Source organism: Cervus canadensis, chromosome 28 (assembly GCF_019320065.1).
Source record: "Cervus canadensis isolate Bull #8, Minnesota chromosome 28, ASM1932006v1, whole genome shotgun sequence".
Classification (NCBI taxonomy): Eukaryota; Metazoa; Chordata; class Mammalia; order Artiodactyla; family Cervidae; genus Cervus; species Cervus canadensis.
This window is the reverse complement of record NC_057413.1, coordinates 30,532,176-30,550,634: the sequence shown is the minus strand read 5'-3', so window position 1 is coordinate 30,550,634 and position 18,459 is coordinate 30,532,176. Positions and strand designations below refer to the sequence as shown.

At 42.3% G+C, this 18,459-nt stretch overlaps 1 protein-coding gene across 1 annotated transcript in view; it reads left to right on the top strand.

The window, feature by feature from the left end:
* Positions 1–501: 501 nt before the first annotated feature.
* OPN5 (opsin 5) overlaps positions 502–18,459 on the top strand; it is a 33,349-nt gene continuing 15,391 nt past the window's right edge. Inside the window, exons 1-4 of the mRNA XM_043450787.1 lie at positions 502–651; positions 4,676–4,795; positions 9,625–9,795; positions 13,087–13,421. Of these exons, the coding sequence (XP_043306722.1) occupies positions 522–651; positions 4,676–4,795; positions 9,625–9,795; positions 13,087–13,421 (756 nt within the window). The 5' untranslated portion in view covers positions 502–521. The remainder of the gene's footprint in view (positions 652–4,675; positions 4,796–9,624; positions 9,796–13,086; positions 13,422–18,459) is intronic.

Sequence of the window (18,459 nt, the reverse complement as noted above, 5' to 3'; positions counted from 1 at the left end):
TTCTTGGCTCAGACCTTTACAAAGATTGTGAGAGGCAACCTTATGTGGCAGCCTGGAAGGGAAGGGGGTTTCAAGGAGAATGGATACTAAATGTTTGGCTGAGTCCTTTTGCTGTCCACCTGAAACTATCACAACATTATTAATCGGCTCTACTCGAATATAAAGTTAAAAGTTTAAAAGTTAAAAAAAATAGTGAGAAGCAGTAAAATGGATGAGATTTGGCCTTCAGCCTCTTATTCACCCAAGGAGGGTGTGAAGTGGCACAAACTGGGTGAAGGTGGGAATGAAATAGCATACACTTGGATAATCTACACACCGGAGAATTGAATATTGACAAGTGTGGATAGTGGAAGAAAAACGCTCAAGTGTTCACCAGTTATTAGAGACTCAAGCATGACCCTGCGAATTTGATTTTCATTGTAAAGCTGGGGGCACGGCCGTGAGATGGGTCGGGCGGGCTTCTTCTGGGCTGTTGTGACCTGCGCGCGTCTGCCTTTCAGACCGCGGCGCTGGAGGAGAGCATGGCTTTGAACCACACGGCCCCGCCCCCGGACGAGCGCCGGCCGCCTTATCGTCGCGATGGGGATCCTTTTGCTTCCAAGCTTTCCTGGGAAGCGGATTTAGTGGCCGGCTTTTACTTAACAATCATTGGTAAGTTTCCTCGTTTTTTTCCCGTACAAAGGCTGCATCTAGAAAATTCATAGGCTGCTATGTTGACTTTGCACAAAGATGCCAACACTTATGTGAATATTTTGAGATGAAGAGTGGGAGGAAGCAGGAAAAACGGGTGGCATCTGGCCTTTATATGTTTCATAGAAATGACTCCATTATCTTTACTATTAGGGATAAATATTCCCTCGATAATCAAAGAAGCTTTACAGCAAAATAATTTATCTTGAGACTATTTCATTTTGATTGCTTTGGTAGTAGGTTTGTCTACCGAATAATAAGATTAATGATAAGGAGATCTTATTTAAAATAGAGTGCTTTTACTTTTTGAAAAATGTTCTTGATATGATGATAAGAGTATAGGCTCAGAATGGACCTTAGGACGCATCTAGTTTAGCCTCTGTTTTTTGCAACGGAGGGAACTCTATCCCAATGCTGCCATCAGGAGGGTCACACTGAGTTTGCTTCACCTAAAGTCAAGTCCGGCCATAGTAGCATCACCAAGTGATTTTGGTGAGAGTTGAAAAAATGTCTGAATGATAAGTGGAAATCAGTCCAGGATCTAAAGTTTTTTGTGCCTGATCCACAACATGGTACGTCTTCTTCCTGGCTTTGGTACCCAGTTTGGTGGCCACGAGTGGCTCTTCAGTACTTGTGACTTCTCCAAATTGAGATGTGTGTAGTGTAAATAGAAATCAGATACCATAAAACACAGGGCCAGAAAGAATAATGTAAAATAGCTCATTAATAGTTTTAAACGATTGGCTACAGGTGGTGCTAGTGGTAAAGAACCGGCCTTTCAATGCAGAGACCAAGAGACGCCGGTTCGATCCCTGGTTTGGGAAGATCCCCTGGAGGAGAGCATGGCAATCCACTCCAGTATTTTTGCCCGGAAAACCCCATTGACAGAAGAGCCTGGCAGGCCACTATCTATAGGGTCGTACAGAGTTGAGCACAACTAAAGCGACTTAGCATAGCACACACAGCTAACCCACTAGGTTAAATAAATGTATTTTCCAAATAAATAGTAATATTTTTATTTTGCTTAATATGACTACCAGAAAAAAATTAAATATGTATGTGACTCATATTTCTGGTTTCCATTATATTTCTATTGGACAGCACCAGTCTAGGTAATTAGATTCAACCGTAATATTTTTCTTACATTTAAAATCATTGTTTTAAATCTGGGTAACCAGCATGCAGGTGGGTTACGTCTTTAGGTGTGTCTGCCTTTGATCTTTTCACATGTTGGGTCAAGCTTTCTCGATTTCTTTCTCTCCTTCTCCCTCCTTCCCTCCTCCCATTTCTCTTTCTCATCTACTTATTACTGGCTAAGACTTTCATTTAACCTCCTGAAATTAGCCAAACTCATTAGAAAAGTCTGGAGACCCCTCTATGGTCAGTGCTTGAGGAAAAGGAATGAATGAAATTGAATTAGAAATTCTACTGCAAAGGGTTTTCCTGAGTTCTTGGCTTTGTTATTAGTTATGATCATACTGACTTAAATTCTGCTTCTTACAAATGGACCTCCACATCCTTTCAAACACAGCTGCATGGGCAAAGTGCCCATTCTTTGCCACTGCTTATGTTGCTGGAAAAACTGCAGTGAACGTAATGGGCAAACTGCTCTCTGCCCACACAGAGACTCTGGTAGTAAAATCCACATTGCATTTTTATTAAACGTAAGTACCTTCAGTGATCAGAAAAGACAGAAAAATAGACATCTTAAAAATTGAATTTGTCTCAATCAGTTGTGAGGAATGAAGTACAAAGTAGCATCTGTAACCTGACAGATTTCTCCAGGTGACACAAAATAGAGAGGATGATTAGGGGTCTGAAGGACAATCTACTGTAATATTCAAGTGGGAGTGCTGAGGAGGCGCCAGGAAAAGAGGTCCCAAAAGAATCCGGGAACAAAGGGAGCCTCAGATGAGTCAGGGAGTCGAAGGTGGGACCAGACGTGTGTTCCAGAGTCGCTGTTCAGGGTGCGGCCAGATTCAGCTGGAGGGGAGGGGAGGCTGGACTCATCCTTGACCCGGTTTGGGGCTCGGTTCTGTGTCTGATTCACCCACTTCTAGCACAGGTGTAAGGATGTGCCCGGATTCTTTTAAGGAACCAGTGGAGTGACATTCTTGTGAAATACTAGAAATCTTAAGGAAAACTGGAAGATGAAAAAAATAGTGTGTTTGGAATAGAGGAGAAATAAACAAGAGACCCATTCCATCCTCTGCTCTTTTACTGGAAACACTTAGTTCATCAAGGGTCTATGTACAAGATCTAATATTTTTGTATTCATAGGAAGAATCAGGATTGTCATCATCAAAAAAGTCCCCCCTTGCTTTAGCTTTTACCTTCTTCATCTTCTTCTCCTTTAACTCTCATTAAGAATAAGCTTGTGTTCTGTTAATACTCCCCTTTGGGAGATTGCCTGTGAGAATAATCTATATGTAGCTCATAGAGTTGACTATTTTTTGATAAGCTTTGGGCACTGGGTGAAGCCTTATGAATCAGTAGTAAAAATAATTTAAGAAAAGAAAAGTAAGAAATTCAGTATTCTCAAAAGAGAAGAAAAAGACATAGGATGTTTAAATGATCTTTGTGTATCAAACGCGCATGCATAGTTACTGCTTTTAATCTTTTTGGATACGAAGTAGAAGCCACGTGTTTATAATTTTTTCCAGCCATGTTTTCACTTTTTAATTTCCCAGTGTGCCTTGCTAGGTGGTTCCCTTTAATGAGACCTGGGTTTCATTTCAGTTGGTTTGCTCTAGAATCTCCACAATCTCTTCTATTTTTTGCCTCTTCTGTCTTAAGAAAGCTAAAGAGGTTTTAATGGACCACAAGGCCGCTCTGACTCCTGGAATTCACAATTTCCTAAGAGCACAATGCAGTTAGCGCCTGCTGGTTTTACAGCATCAGCTGAAACACCCAGCTGTGAAACGCACGGCTGCCCCTCGAATGAATTGTGGTGGAGAAGTAGAAGTTAAGATAGAAAAATCTGGGTTTCTCCTGTTAATACTCTCCTTATTCCTTACTACTAAAGGCAGCTGTACCAGATTCTCATTTATACACAGCTATGAAGCAAGAATTCCTGAAGAAATCTACTCTACATGTTAAGCTATGGAAGTAGGTGTATTCTTTTCTTCACTAAAGTCAGCAGGGATTGGGTCTTTTTGGATTTAAACTGGGTTTGCAAGAGCTTTTGAACAGTTATCATTGTAATGCCAAAGCTGATCAGTCATTAATAAAAGGATATTACAAAGTGGGAACACACTGATACCATTGTTGGTAGGTTGGTGGGTTGACGGCCACCTTCTCTCCCTTTGGTGGGAGGGGGAGAGCACATGTTACCAATTGTCACCCACTTCCCCTCCATGCCTAGTCCAGTAGCAGTGGCAGACACCCTACGTCCATGTCCACAGGATGCAGAAAGCCCTGGATGTGTCTCCAGGAGATGAGCCTTGTCCTTGCAGGGGGCCATGCCAACCTAATCTGGCCTCTGTCACTCCTGAATGCCAGTTCCCCCTCAGGAGTCCACAAGGAGAGTGAAAGCACCTCAGTTTGTTTGGGTCACTTCGTCTTCAGAATTTACTGATAGCCAAGGGGTTCACCCTTCTCATCAGAGGGAAGGAGTTTTTTTTCTATAAAGCCAGTACTCTAAAGATGGCTAAGGAGATGCTCCATCCTGGGGGCTAGTACAAGTACTGACCATGGGGATTCCCTCACCCTCCTGAGCTTCACTGGGAAATCAGTGGTTCCTTTTTCTGGGTAAGTGCAGTTTAATAACCCCTGACTCCTATCCTTTTTGGAGGCAACCCATCCCTTGCCTGTCACTCACACCTCATGCTTTTTATTTCATCTTCTTAACTTAGATTTTTATTTAGAGTCCTCTCACTACCCTCTTAAATCAATGGTGTCCGTTTTTGAAATTGAGAAGTGTTTCATATCCGAGGGAGCTCTAAATCCGAGTCTTAACGATGGAAATTTCTATTTTTCCTTGTAGGGATTCTGTCCACGTTTGGAAATGGGTATGTCCTTTATATGTCTTCTAGACGAAAAAAGAAGCTGAGACCTGCGGAAATAATGACTGTCAATTTAGCAATCTGTGATCTGGGGATTTCAGGTAACACTGCCATGCTGTTTCTTCTTTGAGGGTTTCAGTGCCCAGTTATAAAGTCCTCACTGGCTCACAGATCACCCTACCCTGAGCTGCTTTTGCTTTTTCTTTTTCACAAATCATCTTTGCAGAATTCGTGGTAAGTCAGCGGAGTGTTGTCTGGCTATAGAGATTGTCCATTTAGTGTGTATCGAGTCCTTTCAATGTGCCAGGTGCGTTAGATGCGAGGATACAACTTGAAATGATACATGATGCTTCAGATACCTCATCGTATATGGGGCTAAACGATTCCAAAAGCAAACTTACAGACGTGCTGTAGATCACTGTTTTGAGCTCAGTCACATCCTTCCCACGCTTGTGGAAGTTTGTGAAGCATCAAGGGAGTAAGGTCTTAGGCTAAAAGATGAATCTGAGAGGTGAGGCTAGGTCTAGGAAGGAGGGAGGGCTGCCCTTGTAATGACATGCTTAAGTGTGGCTTAGGGACTGATCGCAAGTGTAGGAAACTTTTAGTTCAATAGCACTTGAATTTGGCTGCACAAAAATATCACCTGGGGAACTTACAACAAGAACAACAACTTATGGCTGAGTTTCATACCCAGAAATTTTGATTTAATTGGTTGAGAATGTTACTCGGAGATCAGGTTATTTAGGATTAGAAAATTAAAGCTTCCAGGTAAATTTGTTGTGCAGCCAAAATTTTGAACCCCTGGTTTATTTCTTCCTTTTTTGGCCTCTCTGATTACCCAGCAAGGAGGAACTGGAATACAATTTGTCTTTAACTGTAATTCATTTTTACAAATATGAATGGTTTGGGGGTAAGTCACCTCCTTTTGGGTTCAGCCATACAATCCCAGTGTTGGCTAGATACACACAAATATGTCTTTGGATCCCTATTCTCTGCTATGTAGCATGTGGTCTTAAGTTACTAGAATTGGGGAAACTGAGTTTGAATAGCACGCATCAACTCGTCTTTCCACCAGAAATATTTTAGCAGTTTCCCATCTAAGCATCCTTTAAAAAAATATTTCCTGGTATTTGTTTCTCTCTTCATAAGTAGATTTTTCTGCTACTGCCAATCTCTAAAAACAGGGCTCAGTGATAAGTGTTGATCCATTGAGTTACAATTTATCACACAGCAGTGGATGTGCTGCCTTCTTACTGAGTTTGGATGATCTTGGTTATTTGGGAAGACTTTTCTCAGCATGGACAGGCTGAAATATCGTCAGCTCTTTGGGAAATACACATGCATACTAAGAGGAGCATGACAGACCCGGCCCCTATCTGTGAAAGTAATTTGAGATGCGCCTGGGGGTGATTTGCGACGCTGCAAAATGAGTGCCGTTTTCCATTTGGACACACGATGGCGGTGTCGCAACATGAATAATGGCGCTCCCGCTCGGCTCACCATGCTGCCCCCTAGAGGTTCTCTCTGGTACTGAACATAAAATGCTTGACAAACCTGCCAGTTCAGCCACATCCTTCACGTGTAGCGGACAGAAGCTTACAGTTGAATTAGACTAGTCTGGGGCTTCCCAGGTGGTTCAATGGGTAAAGAATCTGCCTGAAATGCAGGCGACGCAGGTTCAATCCCTGGGTAGGGAAGATCCCCTGGAGAAGGGCATGGCAACCCACTCAAGTGCTTTTGCCTGGAGAATCCCATGGACAGAGGAAGCTGGTTGGCAACAGTCCACAGGGTCCCAAAGAGTTAGTCATGACGGAAGCGACTGGGTGCACACAGCACGCATAATTGGCCGGGTCCATTGAAAATGCTTTCAACCAAGCAGGTCTGCTCTAGGATTGTATAAACCACCTGCTCTGCATCTATCTTAGAGTAGTTCACCAGGAAGCCTCTTCTTCCATGGGTTCTCTGATTGACTCAGACCATTCTTTCCAACCTCTGGATCGCTCTCTCTTTTTTAATTAATTTATTTTTGGCTGTGCTGGGTCTTCCTTGCTGTGTGAACTTTCTCTAGTTGCAGTGAGCAGGAGTTGCTCTCTAGTTGTGGTGCACAGGCTTCTCGTTGCAGTGGTTTTTCTTGTTGCAGAGCACGGCCTCAAGAGCAGAGGCTCAGTAGTTGCAACACAGTGGCTGCTCTGAGGCATGTGGGATCTTCCCGGATCAGGGATTGAACCTGTGTCTCCTGCATCGGCAGGCAGATTCTTTACCACTGAGTCACCAGGGAAGCCCTGGATATCTCTCAAATACATTTTTTCCTTTCAATAAATCTTAAAAATGTTTATTTTTTTAAAAAATGTTTATGTCTTTTAAATTTTTTCCCTTGCTTTAATATATTCATTATAAGCACCTTGAAAAACACATTAGATGTGTTTCATCTACACAACTAATATTTGTTGTTTATATATCAATGGCTCTCAATCATGAATATGTATCATGATCACCTGGGGAGATAAAAAAACATACTGTGATGGCCTAGCTTTCTTGAGATAAATTAAATCAGATTATTTGGGGGTTGGAACTCTGGACATTGATATTTAAAATTAAGCAAAGCAAAGCAAAACAAAACAAAAAAATCCTCCAGTGATTTTGATGTGCAGTTGGGTTTAGGGAGAGAAACTTCCAAAACATTCATCAAACCCCTTTGGCATGGACTTCCTCGGTGATCCAATGGTTGAAAATATGCCTGCTTACACAGAGGACATGGGTTCGCTCCCTGGTCTGGGAAGATTCTACATGCCTTGGGGCAACTAAGCCCAAGTGCTACAACTACTGAGCCCGTGAGCTCTAGAGCCTGCCATGGCAATGAGAAGCCTGAGCACCACAATTAGAGAGTAGCCGTCACTCCCTGTAACTAGAAAAAGCCCGCACACAGAAACAAAGACCCAGTGCAGCCAAAAGTAAATAAACAAAAAATAAAAATTTGAAAAATGCTTTGACATCCCAAAGGCTCTAGATGACATCCCAGAGGTTTGTTAAAGGCTCTACTCTAGATAGAGACCTAAAATATCTTTTTTGCTGATGGATCCCAGGCACAACAGACACAACTGTACTCCATCAAGTCACTGTCAATTGCCTTTTTTGGCTGCCTTTAGCACCACCCAGCAGACCCTCAGCTCAAGCTCTGAGTCTGCTGTCTTCCCTGCCTAGAATGTTTTCCCTCTAAATGTTTGCTCGAGTTCTGGGCCACTGATTTAGCATCCACCTACACCTCACATTCACAGAGAGGTCTTCCCCGATCTGATTGAAAACAGCAAATTCTGTCTCTCTCCTTCCTCTGTTTCATTTTTCTTCCCGCCACTCATCATGAGCCATCATTCCATCATATCATATCTTACAAGTTATTGTTTGGTCTCCTCTGTTAAAAATGAATCTGTTAATCTTGATCTCCACATTGTCCTCTATCACCGTTTACCTAATGAGCATTAAATAATTATTTGTTGAACAAAACAATACCTCTTTTACATTGGGTTTCCCTACTGACAATGGAGTGTAGACCCAATAGGTTTAGAAAGCTCTGAGATGAAGGTGCTCAGTCTAGTTAGTTGGAGTATGGCACTGGCTGTGTAGACAGCTAGAGGTGATATGTGTCTAGCTTATAAAAGCACCCAATAAAGAGGAGTTACTTGATTGAACTAACAGTGTACCAAGGGAGGGTACAGCGTGGAAGGGGCCAGCATTTGCAGGCTGTGAATGTCAGTTACTTGGGTTTTCTAATGCATGAAGGTTGGGGAGCTGTCTTTATATTTATTTATTTTTCATTTATTTTTATTAGTTGGAGGCTAATTACTTTACAATATTGTAGTGGTTTTTGCCATACATTGACATGAATCAGCCACGGATTTACATGTGTTCCCCATCCCGATCCCCCCTCCTGCCTCCCTCTCCATCCCATCCCTCTGGGTCTTCCCAGTGCACCAGCCCTGAGCACTTGTCTCATGCATCCAACCTGGACTGGTGATCTGTTTCATCCTTGATAGTATACTTGTTTCAATGCTGTTCTCTCAGAACATCCCACCCTCGCCTTCTCCCACAGAGTCTAAAAGTCTGTTCTCTACGTCTGTGTCTCTTTTTCTGTTTTGCACATAGGGTTATTGTTACCATCTTTTTAAATTCCATATATATGCGTTAGTATACTGTTTTGGTCTTTATCTTTCTGGCTTACTTCACTCTGTATAATGGGCTCCAGTTTCATCCATCTCATTAGAACTGATTCAAATGAATTCTTTTTAATGGCTGAGTAATATTCCATTGTGTGTATGTACCACAGCTTCCTTATCCATTCATCTGCTGATGGGCATCTAGGTTGCTTCCATGTCCTGGCTATTATAAATAGTGCTGCGATGAACATTGGGGTGCACGTGTCTCTTTCAGATCTGGTTTCCTCGGTGTGTATGCCCAGAAGTGGGGTGGCTGGGTCATATGGCAGTTCTAGTTCCAGTTTTTTAAGGACTCTCCACACTGTTCTCCATAGTGGCTGTACTAGTTTGCATTCCCACCAACAGTGTAAGAGGTGGGGAACCCTCTTTTGATAGATGGATCAGATACAGGCATTGGAAAGCTTCCTCAGCCGTTCTCTTCGGGGTGGGGGTGGGGTGGGGAGATTGAATACATAGCTGGATAAGGAGGGTGCAGGGTGTGAATTAAAATAGAAGACTACTTTCTAGAAGGTAAGAAACAAAACAAGCTGATGAAGGCTGAAGGGATAAATAGTTTAAGTCCTAGAGATCTGGGTCTGGTTGTAAACAAATTGGACCTAACGTTTCCCAATATAGCTTTCCCTCTTGTCTGCCTAAGAGAAGACTCGACAGTGAGTTGGGTGGGCGGGGTAGAGTTGAACCGGAGGGAACGTCCCTTGACAAGTCACTTGGCGCTCTAGTTGTAGGCAAACCGTTCACCATCATCTCTTGCTTCTGTCATCGCTGGGTGTTCGGCTGGATTGGCTGCCGCTGGTATGGATGGGCTGGATTTTTCTTTGGCTGTGGAAGTCTTATTACTATGACTGCTGTCAGCCTGGACCGATACCTGAAAATCTGCTATTTATCATATGGTAAGTAGGAAGGTTTCTATTCCCTGAGAGTCGAATCTAGGTGGATTGTCAGAGCGGTCCATGTGTTACCCAGAGATAATAAACAAAGATTATGAATACACTCAGAGACCAGGAGTATTTCTACTCATAGCCTATCTTGTTCTAACTTACACTTAAAGACTTGAACCTGTGTCCATGTAGGTTTCTTTCAATACTATTTTTTGTAGGAATGTCTGGTGTTTCTCTACGATGCTTTTATGAAAGTATCATTTCTTTGTATAAAGTGTGTAAGCTGTGTTATGTCATGCAAGCAAAAGAAATAAAATGCGTTGAAAAGATATTGGGTCCAAGATGTTTTAGCTGTTTCCCCAAGTAGTAAGTATAATTATATGGAAAGATTTTTCTGATTCTCCTTTAGCACTCAGGCTCCCTGTGGCTGCAGAGATGAGGAATTCTCCTCCAGGTTAGAGAGCCAAGCCTGCAGGAAAGGACACACATACGAAATACCAGCCAACATTCTTTTTGTGGTCTTGGTATGTAGAAAGACCAGTGGGTAAGAATATTGGTCAGGGGTGAGCCAGCCATAAACACACTTTCAGAGGCTAGTGATCTGATTTTAATGATAAGACCATACTACATGGGAAAGATAAATTTTTCATACTTTGGCTTCTTGGGCTTCTGGAAAAATTATTGAACCCATAAGAGATGCATTTGGCCCTTTAAATTTAATATTGAGAACTAGGTGCAACCAGAAATTGATACTGGTTCACGCTACACTGCCTTGTTCATCAGTCTTAATCAGCTTGGTGACTGTGAGCATGGAGACAGATCATGGCCTGGGGCCCAAAATGGGAAAGATCAAGTTGATGTGACACTCTCAACAGGGTAGAATTTTTCTTTATATTTTAAAAGTTTACAGTCCTAAATTAAAAACAAAATATACAGGAGGTGGGGGTGGGGGATAGGGTCATGGTCCAACGTGTGCACCATCCAGCACTCATCTTTAAGAAAAATTTTGCATCACTTTTTCTAACAGTTTAGAATCTGCAATAGAAATAACTGGAATCAAAAATGCCAATAAAATACAAAAAAATACAATTATACCTATTCTGGATGATATCAGAGTCAGTTTTTTTCTATAAACTTATTTTTGATCGTATCAAGTAAACTTTAAATATACCTATTGATTTTACAGATGAAGAGGCAAAAAGTTCAATTTCCTGAAGATATTTGAGGAATACGAAACCTCAATGTCTCTGCTTTTTAGATATTTTCTTGACTTTAGGCTTCAGGTCCGATATAGAGATAATGTTGCTCACCACCCCCCAGAATCACTGCAGGGCACAACTACCATGGGAACTGTATATGCTTTCCAGCTTCTTCTAAGATTGATTCTCGATAGTCTGGTTTCATCATTTGATTTGTTGCACAATTAAACCCTCCACACGGTACCATGGAATGTTGGAATTAGAAGGTCGCTTGGGGCCATGTACCCCATGCAATGGGATAAAGTGTTTTAAGGCATCCCTGACAGGCAGCCACCTGGCCTCTTCTTGAGTAATTCCAGTGACCAGTGACGGGGAGCTTACTACTGCACAAGGCAGCCCATTCTCTGATTGGTCTGCTCTGGTTGTTACAATGTTATTCCTTATATTGAGACAAAACTGCTTCCCAGTAACCTCCACCCATTGGTCCTAGTTCTGACTGCTGGAGCATCACAGAACCAATCTACTAATCTACTCCCTCCTGTATTGACAGCCTTTCACCATAACCGAATGTAAGTATAAAACACCTCACCAAGCAACCCTCACCGTAAATGCTTCTACATATGCTTATGCACGTTCCTGTAAATTTATATAATTATCCGTGCCAATGTTTTCTGCGTTATAATAATGGATAACCAAGCGCTGACAGATATCGTGGCTACCTGATTGTTACTCCTATCTGGTGGGACCATGAGATTTGCATTTTATGATGATGTCTATTTGAAAAAAAAAAAAAATAGAGACCAAGGAAACCATCTGTTACGTTTCTTGTTAGTGCCAAATGAAACAAACACAGGAGTGAATATTCATGTCAATGTAGTCTTTCATAGTTTGCAAAGGAGACCTGACATGGTTCATTTCACCCTTCTCGAAATCTGTAAGCAGTAGATTTTTATTTCCTCCATTTTACTGCTAAGAACACTGACGTCTGGAAAGGTTACGTGAAGCGGGTCAAATACTAGAAATGAGAAGGATTAGGCCCTTCTGATTTTCCCAGACCTCACGTGACGCTAAGCAGAGTCTGTGCTGAAGAAATCATTTGGCTTTTATTAAATATGATTTGATATTTCTTCTCTGCTACCAAAACCCAGGGCAGGTAAGAGTCACCTCTCTGGCTCTTTGGGTTCCAGGCAATAAATGGGGTGGAGGTAACTTCCTGTAGAGGCTGAAGCCCTAGAGCAGGCTGACCTGTCTTTGGTGGTGGTATTGAACTTTGTAAAATGATCACTAGTGTTTTACAGCTTTCCTTAACTGACTGCACTGTTTCTGCCTCTTGGAATTCTCTTTTGGCTAATGGAAACCAGTGCTGAAGCATGGAGTTTTTTTTTTTTTTCCTTGTTTTTCTGAAAATATTTTCACAGAATTACTTTTGCAGAGCATGGTATGTTCTACCTAGGTTCCCCACTTCTCCACCTTTGGCTGTGAGTGTGACTGTTGTGTTAATAACATTGGAAGAGTCAAAACCTGCTCTCACCCGACCCTTACCACATCACCCCACGCAGTCATGACCCTGGCATCCACCCCCACTCCTCAAGTTCTTAGGTGAGAGGCACACAAGCTTTTTGGAAGAAGGATAATTTAAAGACACAAGCAGTGTCTTCTCATTTCTCCCCCAAAGGACTCTACATCTGATGAACCTTTAACACATGCTTTTTGGGGGCTCCATTTGTATATTCTACCAGTTAGCCTCTTATCCTGGATAGGATCTCCAAGGTCATTCTGGATATCTTCCACCGTCTTCAGCATCCTCTCATCTTTTTACTGCCACCTCTCCCCAGCTTTTGTCACGTTCCCCCTCCCAAGGCTCCCAGACGCCTAGAGAAAACCTTCCCTGTGAAATCACTTCCGGTGTTATTCTCTTGGAAAAAGAGCCCAAGCTCTGAAACCCTCCATCCCTCCACCCAACTCTCCCTCCGGCTTTGGTTACTGACCACGTCTCCCAGAATCCAATGGATCAACTCTTTGGATGTGGAATTTGACCTGTCGAGGGGAGGTGTCTGGGTGGAGGGCAGATTACATTCTGGTAATGCTCTTCTTCCACCTCCAGGGGTTTGGCTGAAAAGAAAGCACGCCTACATCTGCCTGGCAGTCATCTGGGCCTATGCTGCCTTCTGGACCACCATGCCCTTGGTAGGTCTGGGGGACTACGCGCCTGAGCCCTTCGGAACTTCCTGCACCCTGGACTGGTGGCTGGCCCAGGCCTCAGTAGGGGGCCAGATTTTCATCCTGAACATCCTCTTCTTCTGCCTCTTGCTCCCAACGGCTGTGATCGTGTTCTCCTACGTGAAGATCATTGCCAAGGTTAAGTCCTCGTCCAAAGAAGTAGCTCATTTTGACAGTCGGATCCATAGCAGCCATGTGCTAGAAGTGAAATTGACCAAGGTAACTGCAGTCATAATTTATAGACATGTTCTGTAATCAACTAAAACTTCACAGGGTGAAGAAGCTGGGGAATGCTGAAGACTGGGAGAACTTCAAATGCCCTCTGTTTATGTCCTTCTGAACTTGGTTTTTATGTATTTAAACCTTTGTAGTATCCCTTCTGTCTCTATCTCAGTCTCATTTACACACACACACACACACACACACACACACACACACACTTTTAATATCTACCAAATTTATACAATGGATCTACTGGGGGCTTCCCTTGTGGCTCAGATGGTAAAGCATCCGCCTGCAATGTGGGAGACCCGGGTCCAATCCCTGGGTCAGGAAGATCGCCTGGAGAAGGAAATGGCAACCCACTCCAGTACTCCTGCCTGAAAAATTTCATGGACTGAGGAGCCTGGTAGGCTACAGTCCATGGGGTCGCAAAGAGTTGGACACGACTGAGCAACTTCACTTTCACTTCACTTCACTGGGGGCTTATTTCCTCTATTGAATAGGATATTATTGATTTTTAAACATTATTTCACCAATAAGAATAATAACTTTTATGACTCTTAAAATGCCTCACAGTATTTAATGTTTTGTATGGACTTTGGAGGAGGGCATGGCAACCCACTCTAGTATTCTTGCCTGGAGAATCCCATGGATAGAGGAGCCTGGCGGGCTACAGTCCATGGGGTCACAAAGAGTCGGACATGACTGAAGTGGCTGAGCATGCATGCACATGTGGACTCTGATGGGTGTGACTATGGACATCCCTTATTTATACAGTAACAGCTTGCTGTGTCTGCCTTCCTATGGGTTCTTCACACAAGAGAAGTTTCTGCAGCATTGAGTCCCTTGACAAATGCTAGTCTCAGAGTCGGCAGTCCTGCAAATATTAGTGTTAGTTGCTCAGTCGTGTCCAACTCTTTGCAACCCTATGGATGTAGCCCACCAAGGCTCCTCTGTCCATGGAATTTCCCAGGCAAGAATGGGTAGCCATTCCCTTCTCCAGAGGATCTTCCCCACCCAGGGATCTAACCCGGGTCTCCTGCATTGCAGGCAGATTCTTTACTGTCTGGGCCATCAGATATTGTGGTGCTCTGTAAAAGAGCAGACAATTTGAAAACAGACACGGGTTTGGATTTTTTGCAAGGCTTGTGACCCAGAGGTAGATACTTGGAATCTCGTGTACCAGGAATGGTAACGTCTGTTTCTCTGGGTTGTGGTGGGAATTCAATGAAATAAGCATATTATCTTGTCATCTAGTGCGTAGATGATGGTAAAGAAACCATTGGTTGGTTGGTGTAGTTGCTAAGTTGTGTCCGACTCTTTAGTGATCTCATGGACTGTAGCCTGCCAGGTTCCTCTGTCCATGGGATTTTGTAGGCAAGAATACTGGAGTGGGTTGCCATATCCTTCTCCAGGGGATCTTCCTAACCCAGGAATTGAATTCTAGTCTCCTGCATTTCCTGCACTGGCAGACACATTGAGCTACCAGGGAAGGCCAAAGAAACTGTAGCTCCTCTTTTCTTTTCTAACCTATAGGAATTCAAGTAAAGCCTAATGCAGTGGTTTGTACACTTTCACCACATCTCACCTTTATATTGAAAAAATATTTTTCAGCAATCTCAATATAAATGCCATGTTGTACCATCAATCTTTTTTTGTTTGTTTGTTTCTTTTCTTTTTTTATTGAAGGATAATTGCTTTACAGAATTTTGTTGTTTTCTGTCAAACCTCAACATGAATCAGCCATAGGTATACATACATCCCCTCCCTTTTGAACCTCCCTCCCATCTCCCTTCCCATCCCCCCCCTCTGATACAGAGCCCCTGTTTGAGTTTCCTGAGCCATTCAGCAAATTCCCGTTGGCTATCTATTTTGCATATGATGATGTCAGTTTCCCTGTTACTCTTTCCATACATCTCACCCTCTCCTCCCCTCTCCCCATGTCCATAAGTCTGTTCTCTATATCGGTTTCTCCACTGCTACCCTGTAAATAAGTTCTTCAGTACCATTCTTCTAGATATATGCATTAGAATATGATATTTATCTTTCTCTTTCTGACTCACTTCACTCTGTGTAATAGGTTCTGGGTTCATTCACCTCATCAGAACTGACTCAAGGGCATTCTTTTTTATGGCTGAGTAATATTCCATTGTGTATATATACCACAACTTCTTTATCCATTCATCTGTTGATGGACATCTAGGTTGCTTGCATGTACTAGCTATTGTAAATAGTACTGTAGTGCACATTGGGATGCATGTGTCTTTTTCAATTTTGGTTTCCTCAGGGTTTATGCCTAGGAGTGGGATTGTTGGGTCATATGGTGGTTTTATTCCTAGTTTTTAAAGGAATCTCCATACCGTCTCCCATAGGGGCTATATCAATTTTCATTGCCACCAACAGTGCAAGAGCATTCCCTTTTCTCCACACCCTCTCCAGCATTTATTGTTTGTAGACTTTTTGATGATGGCCATTCTGACTGGTGTGTGGTGATATATCATTGTAGTTTTGATTTGCATTTCTCTAATAATGAGCAATGTTGAGCATCTTTTCATGTGTTTGTTAACAATCTGTATGTCTTGTTTGGAGAAATGTCTGTTTAGGTCTTTTCCCCACTTTTTGATTGGGTTGATTTTATTTTACATGTAGTTTCTAACATGTATTCTAAATGACACTATATTATATATGGGGCTTCCGTGGTGGCTCAGACGGTAAAGAATCTGCTTGCAAAGTGGGAGACCTGGGCTTAATCCCTGGATCGAGGAGATCCCTGGAGAAAGGGATGGCAACCCACTCCTCCAGTATTCTTTCCTAGAGAATTCCATGGATAGAGGAGCCTGGCAGGCTATAGTCCCTGGGGTTGCAAAGAGTTGACAAGACTGACCCTTAACACATGTAATATTATGTATTACATTTATAGTTCATTTGTATATATAAAATCTTTATCAATGTAATCTAAAAATATACCTCTAATTATTCTCATTTGTGCAAAAAATTTGTCACAATTCAACCCATATTGAAAAATAAACACACCTTTCTACTGTGGCACCTTCTCTACTAAATTTAAGCTGTTTTAAAATACTATTTAATTTTTATCCTTTTTTTTTTTTTTTTTTTGGTACCGAGTGAAAATAAGTAGAAAAACCTTCACTGGACCTTTTCATAATTTTAGAAACCTTGTCCTCATTCAACTACCTCTTGGGATCAGGAGTTTGCTTGTTCACTTGGCGCTTTCTGATCTCCAGAATGGCTTGGTCTAAAAGCTTATTACTTAAAGGCCACTTCACTGCATTATGGGATCAAAATCATTCATTTTTGATGTCCTCTAATTATTTCTAGGTGGGTAATTATCTAGGCCTACATTTTGCCAGTCTGATCTCATCAGCTTAAATATGGATTTTCTAGCTATAAACCTTTCTCCACATTATAGTTTCTTTCTGATTAATTAAAAAAATGGTTTTGCCAGACGTTTATAGCAGGGTGAAATTTCACAGATTACCAAAATTGCAGAGGTGTGCAAAATACAAAACAAAAAACAAAGAAACCAACAAAACAAAACAGAACACCTCTTTGTATTCCTATGACGCAGTACAATCTCATTTTTATGCCTGCATTTGACCTTGTAAAAAAAACAACATTACAGGATCAGGATATATTCAATTGAGTCAGGTTTTCCTCCTCTTCCTAGACTCTATGTAAATTCCAGAGAGGTCTCTGTAACTCTGTGGGACCCGTGGGTGGGGCTCTTGGTTTGGTTGTTGTCAATTTATTGATCCTGGCTCCTTCTGGCCTCGGGCATCCATTGTCATAGGTCACTTTGCATCCTATCTCTTTCAACTGTTAAGGGCTCTTTGGGCTCATTAGAAATTCGAGCTACTTCCCCATCTTTCCATGGCAACCCACTGGGTGGATTTTGGGAGCTTGGCTGGCACCCTAGGAAGTAAGGCACAAGCTTTCTGCTCTTGCAAATATGTTGAGAGTCTATTGCTCCTCCCTGTGCTTGGTTCAGTAGAGTGTTTTCAGGGCAGCTTCTCAAGGTCAGTTACTAGCTCCTCTGAGGTTCTCCCTTGCTAAGAGCTACAGGCCCTTGACTCACTGTGGGCTTGGAAAACTGGCTCCTAAATCCATGTACACCCCTTTAACATGTCCACACAGTAAGTACACTTAATGCCTCTAATCTTACACATCTCTGATTGTAAATACTCAAAGTCATTTTTGTCACACTCAAAACCCTTTTCTCTCAACTGTTTCCTCTCTTATAAGTTTCAAATTTCTATTTTGAAATTCATAAGCTGAGAAATGAATGTTTTACTTCTTTGGGCATTTCTGCTTGTAAAAACCTTCGTGCTGTTGTAGTGAACACTTCTGCTGCTGCTTTAACAAAGGGGATGGTAGGGTAACAGGAAGGAAATAAGAGAAGTTTTGATGAATTTTTCTGTATATTACTGTGCTGTGTATATTGGTACCTCATATTTATTCACTTGACACACACTGAGGGCTTTCCTGGTGGCTCAGTGGTAAAGATTCCTCCTGCCAATGCAGGAGACGTGGGTTTGATCCCTGGGTTGGGAAGATTCTCCTGGAGGAGGAAATGGCAACCCACTTCAGTATTCTTGCCTGGAAAATCTCACATACAGAGGAGCTTGGCAGGCTACATTCCATAGGGTCACAAAGAGTTGGATACAATTAAGTGACTGAACATGTACACAATACACACAGATTATCCACAGTATCCCAGGCCTATAGTTAATATCTAGATCCTGTGGACACCTGGGTATCTCCTAATGTCTCTTTATTTCTAGCAGAAAACCTTTCTGATCCCTCCTGGCTTGTTGAAGTCCCTCTGTTGTGGGCCATCAGAGCACTTGGCATATCCACTCTGGTTTGGTTTGGTTTTAGTGACTCTGTGTGGCCTGTGGAACTTTCCCTACCATAGATCAAACCCATGGCCCCTGTATTGGAAGCTCAGTCTTAACCTCTGGACCGAGGGAAGTCGCATTTTCACTTTTTTGAATGACACAGCGTTGTGGCTCTT